Source organism: Moschus berezovskii, chromosome 9, assembly GCF_049115385.1.
Source record: "Moschus berezovskii isolate FMDL1 chromosome 9, NW_MosBer_1.0, whole genome shotgun sequence".
Classification (NCBI taxonomy): Eukaryota; Metazoa; Chordata; class Mammalia; order Artiodactyla; family Moschidae; genus Moschus; species Moschus berezovskii.
The window spans coordinates 57,455,432-57,475,585 of record NC_142468.1 but is presented as its reverse complement, the minus strand read 5'-3'; the positions used below and the strand labels follow the sequence as shown (position 1 = coordinate 57,475,585).

The window sequence follows — 20,154 nt, the reverse complement described above, 5'->3', positions numbered from 1 at the left end:
GCCTAAGCTCGACCCTAAGCACCATTGGGCCCAGAGCAGACACCTGAGGCGGAGGGCGCTAGCCCTGGAGCGCGTTAGGATCCCGGGGTTTGCGGGATGGGAGGGGCGCGCCCCTCGGTACCTCCCCTCGCCCGGCACTCGCGGATCCCGGCCGGGGCCCGCCCCTACCACCGAGAGGTGCGCCTAGAGTGGACGAGCCCGCCGCTTCGCTCCTCCCAGCCTTCTCCACCCCGGAAGTTGACGCCGCGCGATTCGTCGCGTGCTGCTCGCTGGGGCTGTCGCCTTAGAGATCTGCACGGGCTGGGCTTGCGAAAGGATCAGCATGCCTGTGAGTTGTTTACTTTCGGGCTTCGCGTTTGTGTCGGCCTTCTCTGTCGCCCGAGGGGCCCCGAGGACAGGCTAGATCCACGGCTCCGCTGGGCCCCGGGGCTCCCTGCCGAACGCCGCTCGGCGCCTCGGGTGGCGCGGCTCTTTCGCGCGTGGCGGACTTGTTGGGACTTGCCCGGGCGGCGCGGCCAGCCGGGCCCTGCCAGGGCGTGGAACTGGAAGCCCGGCGCCGCCCTGGGCTGCAGTCTGGAGTTGCTGGTTGGCAGGGTACCTTACTCAGCCCTCCTGGGTTTCGGTGGGCACGCGCGAGGCTATGGCCGTTTACGTCTTCTTTCCTTTCTTTTTGTGGCTCTTGCCCGCCTCTGCCTCCTCTCGGAAGCGATTTTCTGCTTGTTTCCTTTTTAGAAACTGTCTTCGCAGTTGCCATACAAATTAACTCTATCGGGGACAGTCAAGCGTCAGCCACTTAAGAGTTCTTGTCAGATCAGATGTTGAACCCAGGGGACAGAAATCACCTCGCTGTTGACATTCTCCGGGTCTACCTCACCAATTTCTTCTCTCAGCGGGTCCACCAGGGTCAGGATCATTAGCACCACGGTTTTATTTTCTCTGGCGACTGTTATTAGTTATGAAGAACGGAGTTAACCTTACCATCTGTTTCCGGATCGTTGTAAAGCCCCTTAACTGGGACTTACAGAACGCACCGGAGAACGCAATGGCAAGCCACTCCAGTACTCTTGCCTAGAAAATCCCATGGATGGAGCAGCCTGGTAGGCTGCAGTCCGTGGGGTCGCTAAGGGTCAGACACGACTGAGCGACTTCACTTTCACTTTTCACTTTCACACATTGGAGAAGGAAATGGCAACCCACTCCAGTGTTCTTGCCTGGAGAATCCCAGGGACGGGGGACCCTGGTGGGCTTCGGTCTATGGGGTCACACAGAGTCGGACACGACTGAAGTGACACAGCAGCAGCAGCAGCATGCTGAGTATGATTGTTATTACTATTTTTGCATGTATATTTTACATATGGTTAAATCTGCCAGAGTTGTGGTGTCATTCTAGTTCTCATACTGTGCTTTTTTTTATTCAGTTAGCTAGAGATTTACTGCATCCATCCTTGGACGAGGAAAAGAAAAAACACAAAAAGAAACGGCTGGTTCAAAGTCCAAATTCTTACTTCATGGATGTAAAATGTCCAGGTGAAATTTCAAACTTTAATTCCTTTCCTAAGGAAAATTTCTCTAAACGACTACTTATAGGCTTTCTATAAGGACTGCTCATAGTCTGTTGTGTACATTTAGATATCAGGACTCTCTGTTGGAGTAGAAGTGGGATTACAGAATTGGAATGTCATAGGGTTATTTTCATAATAAACCACTTCAGAAACATTTGGGTAGGGGCTTGTGAAGATGGGATTTCCACAAGGGACATGGCATTGCGCAGATGATAAGTTTTCTTTTTCATGGTTGAATGAAAAGTATATTGATTCTTCATTGTAAAGCTGTGGAATCCAGTATGGTGGCCATTAGCCATATGTAGCTAGTGAGCGGGAGAAGGCAATGGCACCCCACTCCAGTACTCTTGCCTGGAAAATCCCATGGGTGGAGGAGCCTGGTAGGCTGTAGTCCATGGGGTCGCGAAGAGTCGGATACGACTGAGTGACGTCACTTTCACTTTTCACTTGCATGCATTGGAGAAGGAAATGGCAGCCCACTCCAGTGTTCTTGCCTGGAGAATCCCAGAGATGGCGGAGCCTGGTGGGCTACCATCTATGGGGTCGCACAGAGTCGGACACGACTGAAGTGACTTAGCAGCAGCAGCAGCAGCTAGTGAGCACTTGATATGTTGCTAGTCAGAATGGAAAAATTCTTTTTCATTTTTTTTTATCTTGAGGTATAACACATAAAGCATTATAGTTTGAAGTGTACGATGTCATGATTCCATATCTGTATACAGTGGGAAATGATCACAATAAATCTAATTAATACCCATGACTATACATAGTTACAGTTTTTTTTCTTGTGATAAGAACTTTTCAGATATACTCTCTCAGTAACTTTCAAATATTCATTATGGTATTATTAACTCTAGTCACTAGGCTGTATCTTTTTTCTTTATTCATGCTGTATCTTTAAAGTGTGAAATACGCACCAGATTTTGAAGATATAGTATAGAAAAAAAAAGGCTTTGATTACACGTTGCAATGATAATATTTTGGAAATACAGACTTCCATAGATTATATTGTTAATTTCATATTAAAAAAAAAACAAACTTCTTTTTAATATAGCTACTAGAAAAGTTTGTTATGGATGTGGTTTGCACAGCATTGAAGTTCCTAATCTTTTACAAGGTCTCTACTAGAAATACACTGAACAGGTGTTGTGTTTTCTTCTGCTTTTCACTTCTAACACTGCCCTTTTTTAGGTTGCTACAAGATTACCACGGTTTTCAGCCATGCTCAGACAGTAGTGCTTTGTGTAGGCTGTTCAACAGTGCTGTGCCAGCCAACAGGAGGAAAGGCCAGACTCACAGAAGGTAAATCATTTGGCATTTTCTAACCCAGTGATGAGATTTTATGATTTTAGAGTCTTTTTACAAAAATCAGTTTAAAAGAAATCATAGATTCATAATTACCAAAATAATTTTTATCTTTCATTGTGTGCTCTTTTTAGTAAAGAGTTCCCTTTTAAATTAGGTAAGTTTGTACTCTTGACGTTGCAAAGAATTCCACAGTCTGTTATTTGTCTTAGTTTAGAACATCTAATTTTGTTGTATTATATTTAGCCAATTTGCTTAACTTGGAATATTAGACATAAATCAGAATGGAGTAAAAGAATAAATACATGTAAATATTTTATGTGTTTGGTACATATGATTTAAGATACTTTTTATCATTGCTAGCTAAACAACCGGAGAAGGCAATGGCAAGCCACTCCAGTACTATTGCCTGGAGAATCCCATGGATGGAGGAGCCTGGTAGGCTGCAGTCCATGGGGTCGCTAGGGGTCGGACACGACTGAGCAACTTCACTTTCACTTTTCACTTTCCCACATTGGAGAAGGAAATGGCAACCCACTCCAGTGTTCTTGCCTGGAGAATCCCAGGGACGGGGGAGCCTGGTGGGCTTCCGTCTATTGGGTCACACAGAGTCGGACACGACTGAAGTGACTTAGCAGCAGCAGCTAAACAACAGATAACTATAGTTAATAAGTTAGAGGTTTGATTTCTATGAGCAACTCATGATAGTCTCATTTTTAACTCTTTCACTTTTGTGCAGTGAGAAGAAATAATACCTATGTATATAATTTTCTATAGTAGTACTTCAGTTCAGTTCAGTCGCTCAGTCATGTCCAACTCTGCGACCCCATGAATCACAGCATGCCAGGCCTCCCTGGCCATCACTAACTCCCGGAATTCACTCAAACTCATGTCCATTGAGTCGGTGATGCCATCCAGCCATCTCATTCTCTGTCGTCCCCTTCTCCTCCCCGCCCCCAATCCTTCCCAGCATCAGAGTTTTTTCCAGTGAGTCAACTCGTCGCATGTTGGCTTGTGATATTTTTGGTAACATGGTAAATTCCATGTTATTCTCACTGGAAGAGTTATAAGTGAATTTGGCAACAAATCCAAGATCTAGTTAGTATGACTTGGTGAGATCCAACTTTGAAGTCAGCACAATATTTAAGTGTAGTATTCTGCTTAAAAATGTACTTGCAAGATTGCCAAAACCTGCATATCATGCCATGATCTTAGAATTTGTGCCCACATGCTGACAGATGATTAAAAGCGTACATATGTACCAGAGTTTTCCTAAAAGATTTGAGATGAACTCTAATGAAAATTATTTTATGGAGAAAAGAATTCAGAATAGTTCTTAAAAATTAAGTTTGTATCTTCTGACAGCTTGCACATGGTGATGGACAGGGAGGCCTGGTGTGCTGTGGTTCATGGGGTCGCAGAGTCGGACACGACTGAGCGACTGAACTGAACTGAATGAGTATTTAATCTAAAATTTCTAAGAGCTAAGTTTTTACGTAAAAAGTACTTTTTATCCTTAAAACTCTATACCAGAGATAGAACAGACTTGTGTTTAATATGCTCTTGTGATTCTTTTGCAGGCTGTTCATTTAGAAGGAAGCAACACTAATGATCCACACAACTTGAATTTGTGTTCTATCGCAGAAAGCCTTATCAGTTCAGTAATTCCAGTTAATCTACCAAAATAATGTAATTACATTTAATTTTGTAAGGTATACAGCAGCACTCTCCTATTTTGGTGTCAGTTTTTCAATAAAGTTTTGATTATGGGCAAATTACTTCTTTGCTTTTTTTTAAAGTATGTGTGACTATGCTATGCATTTATATATACTATGTATGTGAGTTTGGTTTAAACATTTTTAAAAGCATATTCTGATTAGTTTGTGTCTCACTTCAGGAATAGAAACTCAATATTTATTTTATGTCACTCTTCAAATTACTCTGAAGGGTTGTGCTGTGCTGTGCTTAGTTGCTCAGTTTTGTCCAACTCTTTTTGACCCCATGGACTATAGCCCACCAGGCTCCTCTGGCCATGGCGATTCTCCAGGCAAGAATACTAGAGTGGTTTGCCATGCCCTCCTCCAGGGGATTTTCCCAATCCAGAGATGAAACCCAGGTTTCTGGCATTGCAGGCAGATTCTTTACCATCTGAGCCACCAGGGAAGCTTACAAATGGAAAGTTTATTATTTATTAATTCTAAATGTAGTTTGGTTTTGTAACTACGGAAACATGTGTAGAAGTACATATTTAATGCAGTAACAATCACAGTATAATGCCTTGGATTTATGTGCCCATAACATACTCCAGTGTTCTTGCCTGGATAATCCCAGGGACGGAGGAGCCTGGTAGGCTGCCATCTATGGGGTCGCACAGAGTCAGATGCAACTGAAGTGACTTAGCAGCAGCAACATACTGCATAATTTAGTACAGTAACTGTACCTGGCATCTGAGTTACACTTAATAGAAAGCTCTTCAGGGGTAGAAAATTTGAGAGGAGGAATCAAGAGTATTGTGATTTTTCCAGGATGTCCTGGCAGGGGGCAGTAGATGGTACCACATTCTCTGGTCCAGACAGGTGAGCACTGGTGACTGCAAAATATGTTAAGTGGCTCTGTAGTCTCATTGTCATTCTTATGGTTTATAAAGTGACCCCTGGGACTTAGGAAGTAGAGTATATCTCTCCCTTTCTAGCCCTTATATGACTGCCCATTAGACTGGGAAGATAACTGCTTCTGTTTTACCTGTTATCTTTAAGCCAGGCACTTAGACAAGCATTTTCTACCAAGAGGTATTCCTATATATATACCCCTAATCCGAGAGACTGATCCATTAACAATACTGATTGGTATATCAGAGGAATGTTGCATGAGAACTGAAGAACTGTGGAAAGTTGGGGTGTATTGTATGAGAAGCAGATAACTCGGGGCTTCCCAAACTTTCTTGGTATATAGCCTCTTTAGTTTCAGTAATTTTTTTCATGGAGTCCCCTGGCCAAAAGAAATAGCTAATGGTTAAATTTACTAAGTAGTTAAATCATAGCAGCTTTAGTACTAAAGTAAAAAAACTAATGCTTTTGAACTGTGGTGTTGGAGAAGACTCTTGAGAGTCCCTTGTACTGCAAGGAGATCCAACCAGTCCATTCTAAAGGAGATCAATCCTGGATGTTCATTGGAAGGACTGATGCTAAAGCTGAAACTCCAATACTTTGGCCACCTCATGCGAAGAGTTGACTCACTGGAAAAGACTGATGCTAGGAAAGGTTGGGGGCGGGAGGAGAAGGGGACGACAGAGAATGAGATGGCTGGATGGCATCACCGACTCTGTGGACATGAGTTTGAGTGAACTCCGGGAGTTGTTGATGGACAGGGAGGCCTGGCGTGCTGTGATTCATGGGGTCGTGGAGAGTCGGACACGACTGAGCGAATGAACTGAACTGAACTGAAAAAAACTACATGTAAATTAGAACCAAAGTGATACTTTTTGCTTCATTCTTAAATGACCTGCTAATGGAATGAGTGTGCCTTCTGGGTACTGAATATTTTTCAAAATTTGGATCACATTGGACACTGCCATCTTCATTTTTTCCACATTGATTTTTGCACAGTATTAGATTTTTATCACAGCAATGACCCAAAACCTAGCTTCACAAAGATGTATCACCAAAGGAAATGTGGTGCTATCTAAATGTAACATAATTACCTGGAACTGGAAGTTTGTGTGGTCTCCAAAAGATGTCAGGTGTCAATGTTTGCTCCAAGGCACCTCAGCTTGCAGAGTTTAGGATCTTTGGCAAAACCTGTGATAAACAGGGAGCAAATTCTTGCAAATTTTCTTGGAAATAGTATCAAAAGGAAGTATGGTATTTTAAAGAACCTATCTAAGAGTTAATTTAAAGAGATATTTGGCACTGGGAACTGAATGGTATATTAAATTTTATTTCATTATTAAACAGTATTACTTGATTTGAAAAATGCTCAGAAGAGAACATTCAGACTTTTCCAAACTTAAAGTTTTCCCACATACATTATTATTACTGAGTGTTTTTCTTTAATATTTATATTGTCCTCATTTTTTTTGGCCTTGCCACAGGGCATGTGGAACCTTAGTTTCCCTGACCAGGGATGGAATGCTGTGCCACCTGCAGTGGAAGTGCAGAGTCTTAACCACTGTCTTCATTTTTTAATGTAAGGAAAGGTTAACCTATTCCATAAATTAGAAAAAAAAATTACATAAAAATAACTAAAAATTCTTAGCTTCTGATCTGATCAGATAACAGTTTCTTATCTGGTTGCCTCTGTAAGTCATCTGATAAAGCTTAATTTTTGTTTTGTTTCAGATATAATGTATACCATAAAGCTCAACACTTTACAATGTAAATTTCAGTGGTTTTTATTGTATTCACAATGTTGTTCAACCACTGCCAATATCTAATAATTTCAGGCAGTTTTCATTATGAGAAAAAGAAACTCTATACTCACTAGCATTCACTCCCCATTGCTTCCTCCTCCCAGATTCTGGCAACCACTAATATATTTTCTATCTCCTTGGATTTGCCTGTCTGGACATTTTATGTAAATGGAATTATACAATACATGGCCTATTGTATCTGGCTTTCACTAACATAAATATATATCATGGCCATTCATGATGTATCAGTACTTCATTCCCTTTTTGATTGAATATTATGTTGTAAGAATATACATTTTGTTTACCCATTAATCAGTCAATGGATGTTTATGTTTTATCACTTTTTGGCTACTGTGAATAATGCTATGAATTTATGGGTACAAGTTTTTGTGTAGACATATTTTAAATTCTCTCAGATATATACACCTAGAAGTAGAATTGCTAGATCAGATGGTAATTGTTTAGCTTTTTGAGAAATTGCCTATTTTCCAAAGTGCCGGCACCATTTTATTCCTACTGGCAACAAAGCACAAAGTTTCCAATTTCTCTACATCCTTGTCTGTTTTAGTTTGTTTTTTAATTAAAGCCATCTCAGAAGGCAATGGCACCCCACTCCAGTGCTCTTGCCTGGAAAATCTCATGGACAGAGGAGCCTGGTAGGCTGCAGTCCATGGGGTCGTGAAGAGTCGGAGACGACTGAGCAACTTCACTTTCTCTTTTCACTTTCATGCACTGGAGAAGGAAATGGCAACCCACTCCAGTGTTCTTGCCTGGAGAATGTCAGGGACGGGGGAACCTGGTGGGCTGCCGTCTCGGGGGTCACACAGAGTTGGACACAACTGAAGCGACTTAGCAGCAGAAGCAGCAGTGTTTGTGAAGAGTTACCTCATTAGGGTTTTAATGTGCATCTCCTTGATGACTAATGATGTTGACTAATGTCCTTATTGGCTATTTGTATACTTCTTTGGAGAAATGTCTATTCAGATCCTTTGTCCGTTGTTAACTGGGTTGCCTTTTTATTTGAGTTGTAAGAGTTCTTACATATTTTAGATACAAATCCCTTGTATATATGGTTTGCAAATATTTTCTCCCATTCTGTAGCTTGTCTCTTCATCTTTTGTCCTTAGAAACACAAACATTTTTAATTTATATGAAGTCTAATTTATCTAATTTTTTTTGTTTGTTTCTTGTGCTTTTGGTGCCATATCTAAGAAATTATTCCCTATTCCTAGGTCATAGAGGTTCATGCCTGTTTTCTTCTAAGAGATTTATAGTCTTCATTCTTACATTTAGTTTTGATCTGCTTTGAATGAATTCTGCATATGGGAAAGGGAAGCAGGGATTCAACTTCATTCTCTAATTCTTTTTAATGGCTGCACGACAGTCTATGGTGTGGATGTACCATAATTTATTCAATATTATCCTATTGGTGGGCAATTTGTTTCTAGTTTTTTCCCACTATAATCAATGCCATAAATATATTTAAGTATTCCTTAATAATAGCACTTTTATTTCTGTGGGTTAGATTTACAGGAGTAAGACTGCTGGTTAGAAAGATAAATATATTTTTAATCAAGTGATGCCAGACTGCTTTCTATCAGCAATATATGAGAGTATTTCCCCTCTTCCCCATCTTCCATAAATAAATGGAACCCTCTTTTTTTTGCCATTTTGGTGATTGTAAGGTTATTTATCATTGTTACTCTAATTTGTGGGCTTTCCTGGTAGCTCAGAGATGGTAGAGAATATGCTTGCAATGCAGGAGACCTGGGTTCAATCCCTGGGTTGAGAAGATTCCCTGTAGAAGAGAATGGCAACCCACTCCAGTATTCTTGCTTGGAGAATTCCAGGGACAAAGGAGCCTGGAAGGCTACGGTCCATGGGTTGCAAAAAGTCAGACATGACTGAGCTGACTTACAGATTCTAATTTGTTTATCTAGATTACTGATGAGTTTAGAAGTGGAAAGAAGCCAGAATAAGCTACTGTCTTCCTAGGATTCATTCTCTTTTTTTTTTTTTTAACAACAATAACAAATTCTTCATATTAGAATTTTGGTTAAAAATAGTAGGAATATAGTTTCCTACTGATGCTGTAACAAACTACAATAAACTTGGTGGCTTAAAAAAACAAACAAACATGAATTTATTATCCTACAATTTTGGAGATCAGAAAGTCAAAATGGATCTCTTGAACCTAAGATCAAGGTGTATGTTTCTTCTGGAGGCTCTAAAGGGAGAATCTGTTTCCTGGTCTTTTCCAGTTTCTAGAGGCTACTTGTATTTCTTGGTTACTGGCCCCAGATTACTCCATCCTTTACTTTACTTCTATCATCACATTTCTGACTCTAACTTCCCACTTTCCTCTTACAAAGAGCTTTGTGATTACACTGCATTCACCTGGATAATCCAGGATAATCTACCTATTTTAGGATCCTTGATTTAATTACACCTGCAAAATTTCTTTTGCTATGTAAGGTAACATTCACATATTCTGGAGATAAGGATGTGGACATTTTAGGGGGCCATTATTCTACCTGTCATAGAATACAAAGTTGAAAAATTCTATCCAGATTTGAAAATTGAGATTCTGTCTATAGTAATAATAATAAAAACTCCCTGCAAAAAAAAGTCCAGGACCAGATGGCTTCACTGAGGAATTCTACCAAACATAAAATAACTTAAACCAATCCTTCTCAAACTCTTCCAAAGGATTTAAGAGGAGGGAACATTCCTAAAATCATTCTGTGAAGCCACTACCACGCTGATACCAAAATCAGAACAAAGACAATACCAAAAAAGAAGATCACAGGACAATATTGTTGATTATTACAGATGCAAAAATTCTCAACAAAATATTAGTAAATCGAATCCAACAACACATAAAAAAGATCATATACCACGATCAAGTTGGATTCATCCTAGGGTCACAAAGATGGTTCAACATACACAACCAATGTGATAAACCACATCAACAAAAGAAAAAACAAAAACTACATCATCTCAATAGATGCAGAAAAAGCATCTGATAAGATTCAAAATCCACTTATGATTAAAAACGCTTATTAAAGTAGGTATAGAGGGAACATATCTCAACATAATAAAAGTATTTATGATGAACACACAGCCAACATAATACTCAATGGTGAAACACTGAAAGTCCTCCCACTAAAGTCTGGAATAAGATAAGGATGCCCACTCTTACCACTTCTATTCAACATAATATTGGAAGTCCCAGCCATAGCAATCAGACAAAAAAAGAAAATGCATCAAGTTGGAAGAGATAAAATTGTCTTTATATGCAGATGACATAATACTATTATAGAAAATCCTACACACAAAAACTATTAGAACTGATAAATGAGGCCATCAAGGTATACCAAGACACAAGATTAATATACAGAAGTCTATTGCATTTCTTTACATGAACAGTGAAATAGTAGGGAAAGTTTAACAAAATCACTTTAAAAAATGTAGGAATGATTGTGACCAAGGAGGTGAAAGACTTATATACTGAGAACTATATAACAAATTGATAAAGAAAACTGAAAATGATTAAAAGAAATGGAAAGAAACCCTATGCTTTTGAATTGGAAGAACTAATATTGTTAAAATGGCTATACTACCCAAAGCAATCTACAGATTTAATGCAATCCCTATGAAACTACCAATGACATTTTCCACAGAACTAGAAGAAATAATCCTAAAATTTATATGGAACCATAAAAGGCAGAGAATTGCCAAAGCAATCCCTGAGGGAAAAGAACAAAGCTGAAGGTATACTGGTCCCATCCTTTAGATAATACTACAAAAGTACAATAATCAAAGCAGCATGGTATTGGGACAAAAACAGACATATGGATCAATGAAACAGAATAGGGCACTCAGAAATAAACCCACACCAATGGTCACTTAATCTTTGACAAAAGAGGCAAAAATATATAATGGAGAAATGACAGTCTATTCAGCAAGTGGTGTTGTGAAAGCTGGACAACTGCATGTGAGTCAATGAAGCTGGAACACACAAAAATAAAATGGCTTAAAGACTAGGAATTCCCCTGTGACCCAGTGGTTAAGACTCTCTTTAGAGTCTCTCTCTTGATAAGAGAATAACACAGGAAAAATTCTCAGTTTGAATTTTTCTTAGGGAAGCAGGTTAGTTGTGATTATTCTACAGGAACATAATATTGAGGCTGCCACTGCCATCTGCACCCAGAGCTCAGGAAACACCAGTTTCAGCCCGGCTCACTGTTTTGTGGTTGTATTTTTAAGTCCACGAGTATCTTTTTCATTTTCTCATTTCACATTTTATATATAATGCTATGTATATAAGAGAGGTGGTGTTTAAAAGTATGGCTCTACTGTGCCATTTTTGTCTTTAATTTGCATAATAATAACAGAATTTGTAATATATTCTTTATTTGCAGCCAGATTTACTGTTTAAAATCCCAATATATTTTTATTCATTTATATGACTTTTTTTTTTTTTACTAAATATTTCATCTATAAAGTTGCATGCTACCAAATGTCCCTTTATTTGGTCTGTAAATTTTTAGAGTTTTTTTTTTTTTTTAATGGGAAGACAAGATAATTTTAGAACAGCCTTTTGAGTCAGATAAACCTGGATTTGATATGAATTCTAATGGTTAATGGTTATGTGACTTTGGGCAAAATAACTATAATTTCTACTTAATGGGGTTGTTTTGAATATAAAATGAGTTAACATATATAAAGTTCTTAGCACAATGCCTGACACATAGTTAGCACTCTGCTAATAGTATTCTTTAAATAAAAAAGGATCCTGTCTATTCAAAATCAAGAACTTTCAAGTTCTATATTTTCTTTCTAATTATTTAACCACCTCATTACCACACTTGAGCATAGTTGCATTAACCACTGCTGCAAAGCAAGCCACCCCAAAATTTAGTGGCTTAAAATAATGACGACATTCTTTTTCATGATTCTGTGGGTGATCTTACCTGGGCTCATCATGTGGCTGCCTTCATCTGGAGGCTCAACTGGACTGGAAGGTCCAAGATGACTTCAGTCATGTGTCTGGTGCTGGCTGTCCGCTGAGGTATGTAGTAAGCTCGTCTGGTTTTCTTACATGGCAGTCTTGGAGGCAGAGTTCTCAGAGCGTAAAGATGGAAGTTTGAAGACCTCTTGAAGCCTAAGCTCTGGAACTTTTGCAACATCATTTCCAGAACATTCCATAGGTCAAAGCGAGTCACAAGGCCAGCCCAGGTTCAAGGGAGTGGAGAAACAGACACCACCTTTGGCTGAGAAGAGAGGCAAAATCACATTGCACAGGAGCATGCAAAATGGAATGGGAAGAATTTGTGGCCATTAGAAGTTTTACTACATTTTGGGAGAACTCCAATACTTATCAAGGCTATTCATTCTCCAACCCCATGAACATGTCCACAATCAATTTTTAAAGAAATGCTTTATTCATTTCCCCTATTCTGGATGAGCACAAACATTGGTAGGAAATTTACATTAGAGGAAATCCAGGTGGCCAGTGAATGCATGAAAATAGGTTTAACTTCATTAACAATAGGTAAATGCAAGTAAAAATAATCAGATACCTTTTCCTATCCATTGCTCAGTCAAAAATTAAAAGTCAGTGTTGGTATACAAACAACAGAATTAGGTTCAGGTACATAAAATTGTCTATATTCAGCATCTTTTGATCTGGAAAAATAACAATTGCATATGGTTCAGCTCAAAGAAAAGGATGGTCCTTACAGCTCTGTATATAATAGTAAAAAAAAAAAAAATCAGTTAAAAAATGGAGAGTATAATGTGAATATGTTGTTGTTACTCAGTCGCTATGTTGTGTCCAATTCTGAGACCCTAATGGATTGTAGCCCACCAGGCTCCTCTGTCCATGGGATTTCCCAGGCAAGAATACTAGAGTGGGTTGCCATTTCCTTCTCCAAGGGATCTTCCTGAACCATGGATTAAACCTGTATCTCTGACATCTCCTGCATTGGCAGGCAGATTCTTTACTGCTGAGCCACCAGGGAAGCCCATATAATGTGATATAGTCATACAATATCATATTTTATTGCAGTTAAACTGGATTTATATTTATCAACTTGAGCAGATCACAAAAAACAATGTTAAATTTAAAAAGGGAATGTAGAAAATGCTTTATTTACATTTATACAAATAGCACCATAGTACACATAGTATACACACAGTATATATGTATATACTTGGCTGTGAAAGTATTAAAAAAGGGAGTGGATGAATATACTCCAACTCCTGACAGCAGGTCCCTGCAGGGCAAAAGTAGTGGGGCTTTGGGTGATGGTTCTAGGGGTCTTCAGTTTTATCTATTAAGTTTTACTCATTATTATTTTTAAATGAAGAAAATTTGACTAAATGTTAGCACTTTTGGGGTATTGGGATTACATGGGTATTTGCAATGTGAAACTTTTATGCTTTCTAGTATTTTTTTTTTCCCCATAAAAAACAAAAGATCAGGGGAACTCCCTGGTGTTCCAGTGGTTAGGACTCTGTGCTCTCACTGCCAAGGGCCCAGGTTCAATCCCTGGTTGGGGAACTGAGATCCAAAAGCCTCATGGCACAGCCAAGGCAAAACAAAATATCAAGTAGCTATTCTAGTATTGCCTAAGAATAGAACTCAGACTATTTGAACCTGAATCAATAGCAAATAACAATATAATTCTTTATGCCTATAGTTGTGAAAATGTATCTGTAAAATCCTAAAGGTTATAAGGAGAGGTTATTATTCTATAAAAGTAACTTCTTTCTTAATAAAATTCAATAATAAACTCTAACCAATCTAAATGAAGATTTACATTTTTTCTATAAAAAGTACAAAGACATATTTCCAGAACCTCAACTTTCAAATCAGGAGCAGAATTTTGAAATTTTTTATTCTACCACAGGAAGGTAAAGCAAATTGTGTGTAGCCAATAACCACCTTGACAAGTTGTAAATTTCAGAAAAAAAACCAAAAACAAAAATACAAGCAACTTGTGTCAAATTCTCCTGAGTTCTTTTCCCTAAAGGATCAGCCACACCGCAATTACCACTTTGGGAGACGAGGAAATTTATCAAAGCATTTCTAACATTTCAATCTAGCATTTATCAAAGCATTAAGTAAGAAAATAAGTTATTATGGTAAACAGGAATTCTTAATGTGGGGTCCGTGAACCCCTGACATGTGTACATTGGTTCACTTTGAGAAAGTTCCCAGCTCTTTCTCATAGCTTCAGCAAGAATCCTAAATAGTGAAAAACTAGTCTAAAGCAAGTGCCCTGTTCATAGTACACATTAACCAACTTCACAGATCTCTTCACACTTTGTGGCTGTACCCCCTCGGACAGTTCAGTCACATCACACTTCTCCCCAACAGTCAGACAATGCACTTTCCTCCACTCCCAGCGTAAATGTCACCTCCTTGGCAGGTCCAAGTATTTCGCTCTGTGGTCTGTGTTGAGGTTCAAAGCTCACATTGGTATCACATGATCAAACTGAAAACATGATTTTTAAAAAAAATTTGTTTTTGTTTGTAGTGTGCAGCATATGTGATCTTAGTTTCCAGACAAGGGATTGAAACCACACCCCCTGCATTGAAAAGTGGATTCTTAACTACTGGACCACCAAGGAAGACCAAGAACATATTTTTATCAGAAATTTTTTAAAAATTGCTGTTAATTTGATTCCCCTTTTGTCACAATAATTAATGTTTAAAATTTAAAGAATAACATTAAAGGAAGGCATTTTCTATTTATCAAAGAAGTATGGGTTGAAAATTTTGACAAATATGAATAGAAGACCTAGAAGTCAGAAGCCAGAAAGAAATAAGGAGATGAAATGGATCTGTTGTAGGGAGTTGCTGTCTGTATTTTGACCTCTCAGAAATATCCATCTACTTACCTCTATGGATCAAAGCGGAGTGAAGAAACAGGCTGAGAGCTCAGAACTATAGAACAGGCCTCTTTTATTTGAGAATAAAAAAACTTCTATTGTTTTTGAATTTCCCAAAATTCAGTGTGGTCTCCAATACTGATCATCTATGACTGTTACAACAAAATTTCCCAGTATGTCAACACTATAATAAGCCATCCATGGAGCCAGTCTCCCAAGATGGCTCCCAGTGAGCCTTACCTTCTGGTATATATTCAGCCTTTGTGTAGCTCTCTCCCACACTGAATCAGGGTTGGTCTGTGTGACCAGGAGAAATTGGCATAGGTAGTACTGTTACTGTATGGCCTTCAAGGCTAGATTATAAAAGACATTGTGGCTTTTGCCTTCTCTCTTTAATCACTCAATCTGAGAGAAGCCATAGGACAGTCAAGCAGACCTGTGGAGAAGTCCACGTAGTGAGACACTGAGATCTCTTCCCAAAAGCCAGCAAGTGACAGAAGCTTCTTGCCGATAGCCACATGGCTGAACTATCTTGGAATTAGATCCTCTAGCCTCACTCTAGCCTTCAGGTGACTGAAAGTCCTGCTGACATCTTGTCTGCAGTCATAGGAGAGACCCTGAGCTGGAACTGCTCAGCTAAAATGCTCCCAAACTTATAAAACAGAGAATTTTTGAGATACAGTAGTTTGTTATGCAGCAATAGATAATTAATGCACATTACAGTTAAAGAAGCCAGACACAGAAGGCCACATATTATAGCTCCACTTACACTAAATACCCATAATAGGCAAATCCAAAGAGACAGAGACCAGATCGGCAGTTGTCAGGGCCTGGGAGTAGAGAGGAATGCACAGCACATGTTAATGGGTTGAAGATTCCTTTTTTGGGTGAAGATATTCTGGAATTGAATGGGAACACAATCTTGTGAATATACTAAAACCACTAAATTGTACACTTTAAAGGTTGACTTTTAAGGTATATGAATTGTGAATTATATCCGAAATACTTAGTTTTTACACTGTAGATTTTGATACCTGGAAGCAGAGTGCAGCTATAACAAAAGCCCAAAATGGGGGAGTAGATTTAGAACAGTGAATAGAAGTTGGAAGGATTTCGAAAAGAGTGTCAGTGAATGCCTGAGGAGCCTTGAAGAAACTGTTTAGAAGTATGATGGCCTTTGAGGAGGCTGCAGGTGTGGACTTAAAGGAGAGTAAGAAAATGTTACTGGAAATTGGAAGAAAGAGGATTACTGTTGTGAAGTGGCAGGAAGTTTAGCAACACTATTGCCTGCAAGACCACAGAAAGTAGAAAATGTGCCTAATGACGTAGGTAATCTAGCTGAGATTTCCAGACCCAGTATTGACTCTTGGCTTCTTCTTGTTGCTCATACTACAAAGCAGGAGAGAGACAAGCTAAAGGAAGGGCTACTAAACAAAATAACACATCAATAACTGATGATTTAGAAATTTCCAGACTCTCCAAATGACAAAAGATGCCAAAATTAAGAAATGGCTTCAAGGCAAAGATAAAATTTAGGGCACTTCCAGAAAACAAAACAAAAAACAGTCTAAAGATGAAATTGAGGGTATGATATATAAAATCCTTTATGACTGTGGAAAGAAGCAAGATGGTGTCTTGAGAGCTATTTTAACAATCGGTCTTAATAGAAGCTTAACAGTGTTTTCTCCAATTGTCTTAGCAGAATCCCAAGTTAGAAAGGGGTCTAGTTTGAAGAGATTTGGGGGCACAGCTTCTGTTTATTAGCATGAACCCCAGTGAGATTTGTAAGGGACACACAGTTTTAAAAAATTACATTAGCAGGAAAACTGTTAAGTTAGACTGAAAGGAGAATATAAAAGAGGCCTTTGGACCCTCAAACTTGTACAAATAGGAAAGCAGGTTGTAGGACTTCCCTGGTGGTCCAGTCGTTAAGAATCTCTGCTTCCTCTGCTGGGTTGGATCCCTGGTCAGGAGCTAAGATTCCACATATGACTTGGTGTGGCCAAAAATGAAAGCAGGCTGAGAAAGCCACTTGGATGCAAACACATTTTGCCTTTCATGAAAAGAGTAATTCAGAGGGCAGAGCCAAGAGTTTAGAGAACACAGCCAAGAGCCAAGAACTATTCTTAGGCCTTGAGCACTAATCAAGCAGCTGCCAACCTGTGTCTGCTGGGGAGCAAATAACATCTTTAGTTCACAAATCTTAAAATCTGTGAGTGAATGAGCATTTGGGAAACATTTCCTCTGGGACCAGAAAAGCCTTTAGATGACTACAACAGATTGTCTGCACCCTCATTAGACACTCTGGTGCCAGATCCATCCAGTCAAGCTATTCCTGAATTCTTGAGCTTCAGAAACCATGGGATAATAAATGTGTGTTCTTTTAAGCTGCAATAGAGAACTAATATATATATATATACACACTAATATATACTAATATCTTGTTTCTGCTGTCATTTTTTTTCTTTTTAAAACATTTATTTATTTGGTTGAGGCAGGTCTTGATTGTGGCATGCAGGATCTTTAGTTGCAGCATGTGGGATTGAGTTCCCTGACCAGGGATTGAACCTGGATTCCTGCATTGGGAGCATGGAATCTTAGCCACTGGACCACAAGGGAAGTACCATCTGCTGTCATATTAAAAGAACAATATTTTGAGTCTGCTGCTGAATAAGATTTCCTCTATATTACACATTCAGAAAGTACATTTTTATCAGAATATTTTATTTCAAGAGTTAACACTTTTTTCAAAAAGTAAAAATATAGTTACTTCCCTGAGTATAAAGAACACATCCTCCAATAAAAGACAATTACAAAAGTAAGCAATTAGAGGAACATAATTCTCTGCATTCAATTATACTCTATTACAAATTTATTCTTTAAAATTGCATGTATTTTGGGACTTCAATGTTTCAAAACAAAACAAAAAACCATAACAGCTTGTTTTGCACCTGTGATGTTAAGGTATGTCTGATCTGTCTTTATCAAATTCCAGAGCAATCTTTAAAGCAGTGCTGTTGAGGCCAACAGACTGCATGTTACATATGATAGAAACAACTATTCCTCTTGGGGGGACCTTGTTATTTAGAGCTTCTGCATCCAGTTCTTCAGGAAGGACCAGCAGCACACTACTGGCACCCACTGCGCCTCCAGTGTGTGAGGCATAATGCCGCTGCTTCCTGCAAGAACCGTATGTTTGCTTCTTTTCCACCACGCCCCATGCCATTGCATATTTACCCTCTTTATCCCAAGACATCTCTGTGTTAGGGACTGGTGTCCAAATCATAAGCATTGTTTCTGGTTTAAGATATCCGGGTAAAAGATTTTCATTTGAGTTCTTAAACAGCCCGACTTGATAACCATACAGCATCGCATTCCCAAATTTCAGAAGGTCACCCACTGTAGACAGAAATCCACCACCAGCCCATTTATAGGAGTTATCCACGTAAGGTGTGTTGACAAGGCGTTTCTTTTTATTGTAAACATAAAATCTAAAATGAAATAAGAATAGTCATTAAAAATGTGATAGTCTAGTATTGACTTCATACATGAAAATGAATAGAAAAATGTATAGATGAGACAGATTGCATTTCATTGTAGTGAATATATTTTCTCAGAAAGTAACCACTAGTTTTCAGTATGATTCAAATAAAATGAAACACAAGTTACTGAGTAAAGTTTAGAAAGCAGATTGTTTTTTCTATTGGCAAGGCTTGCCCATGCTGAGTGTATGAAACGTCTAATACTGTTAAAAGATATACTGATTAGTACACGTGATATATATTTGCCCTGTGCATATGCAGAAACACCTAATGTTTGGTAGATATTTTCAGTTCCTGGGTTCAGTGAGCCATGTGCTACATGTAAATTTTATAACTAAAAACATACCATTGGGATGTTCAGGAATAAGGTTAATATTTATAAGAAGACTACATCTCCTGGTTAAAACTAACACAGAAATACTATGTCTAATGATGGGATGTGGTACTTTCTTGGAATAGTGGAAGCTGCAGGAGTTAGCAAGTCTCAGCCTAAATCCCAACTCTCACTCTTAATAGCTATGTTTGATTAATAAACACGTATATGCTTCTTACTACGTTCCAGGTATTGTTCTAAGAACTATATACATATGAACTAATTTATTCCTGTAACAATGTTAGGAGATAGGTACTATTACAATTCCTAAGGCACAGAGAATATACATAATTAGTCCAAAGCCACATACATAGTTTGTAAGTGGCAGAACTGGATTAAAATCTAGGCAATCTGTTTCCTCTCTGCTTCCGTCCTAACTTGTAAAACAGGGACAAAAACATCTACTTTGCAGAGTTATAAATAAATGTGTAAAGTGCTCTGCATATTTCTAATAGGTACTTAATAAACGTTTACTCACTTAAGTATTCAACGGTTATTGATGGAACATGTACTACGTGCCAGGCACTGTTTGGATGCTGGGATGAAGTGTAAAACAAAAGAGACTAACCTCATGAGGTTTCCATTCTAACATGAAGAGACTGTACCATAAACATTAGGCACATAAAATGAAATCACAAAATAAATAAAGGACACAACTCTTGAGGCTCCTGCCTTTCAAGATTCATAATAAAATGGTACTCTTGGGTTTTCAGTTTGCTGACAGTCTCACCTGTAATGACTCTCATCTTCATCTATCCTTGGCTATGCTTAAGCACAGTTAGACCTGAATCTTACCATCACTTTTTAATCTGTTTTATTACTAGGGTCTCAAACTCAGAAATTTCTTCCTATGACTTCCAATCCTTCCAGCTCTCCAAATGAACCTGCTCTCTGTCCTCAATGGAACCTTCATCCATGCCCATTGAGTCTTCTCAATTTTCCCAGGTCTTTAGTTTCTAGTGGTTTCCTCTGATTTTCTCTTCTAGGCTGAACTATATATATCATCAGTCGTTTCAACTATTTTGGTTGTGGTCTTTAGTGAGACCACATCTTTCGGTTCCT

General features: G+C 38.7%; 2 protein-coding genes across 5 annotated transcripts in view; one reads left to right on the top strand and one right to left on the bottom strand.

Moving 5' to 3' along the window:
• Positions 1 to 210: 210 nt before the first annotated feature.
• On the top strand, positions 211 to 4,642 carry RPS27L (ribosomal protein S27 like). Its single transcript, XM_055435845.2, has 4 exons — positions 211 to 328; positions 1,419 to 1,527; positions 2,754 to 2,864; positions 4,448 to 4,642. Exons 1-4 carry the CDS (start codon positions 323 to 325, stop codon positions 4,474 to 4,476), a joined length of 255 nt encoding a protein of 84 aa, XP_055291820.1. The 5' UTR covers positions 211 to 322; the 3' UTR covers positions 4,477 to 4,642.
• LACTB (lactamase beta) overlaps positions 1,523 to 20,154 on the bottom strand; it is a 32,689-nt gene continuing 14,057 nt past the window's right edge. Inside the window, exons 6-8 of one of the 4 annotated variants that reach the window (XR_016038216.1) lie at positions 12,252 to 12,551; positions 6,568 to 6,664; positions 1,523 to 2,274 (exon numbers count right to left, since the gene is read on the bottom strand). Coding sequence is in view for 2 of the 4 variants with exons in the window: in XM_055435840.2 (XP_055291815.1) it covers positions 18,137 to 18,668 (532 nt within the window). In the remaining 2 variants the exon portion in view is untranslated. Of the gene's footprint in view, positions 2,275 to 6,567; positions 6,665 to 12,251; positions 12,552 to 12,699; positions 18,669 to 20,154 lie in introns of those variants that run through there. The other 3 variants (XM_055435840.2, XM_088839669.1, XR_016038215.1) reach the window with 3 other exon arrangements.

What these genes read in the sequence shown, in the direction of transcription:
- RPS27L (XM_055435845.2), top strand. An exon ending in CATGGATGTAAAATGTCCAG is followed by an intron (nt 1,528 to 2,753) that starts GTGAAATTTCAA and finishes GCCCTTTTTTAG; the next exon opens with GTTGCTACAAGATTACCACG. An exon ending in AAAGGCCAGACTCACAGAAG is followed by an intron (nt 2,865 to 4,447) that starts GTAAATCATTTG and finishes ATTCTTTTGCAG; the next exon opens with GCTGTTCATTTAGAAGGAAG.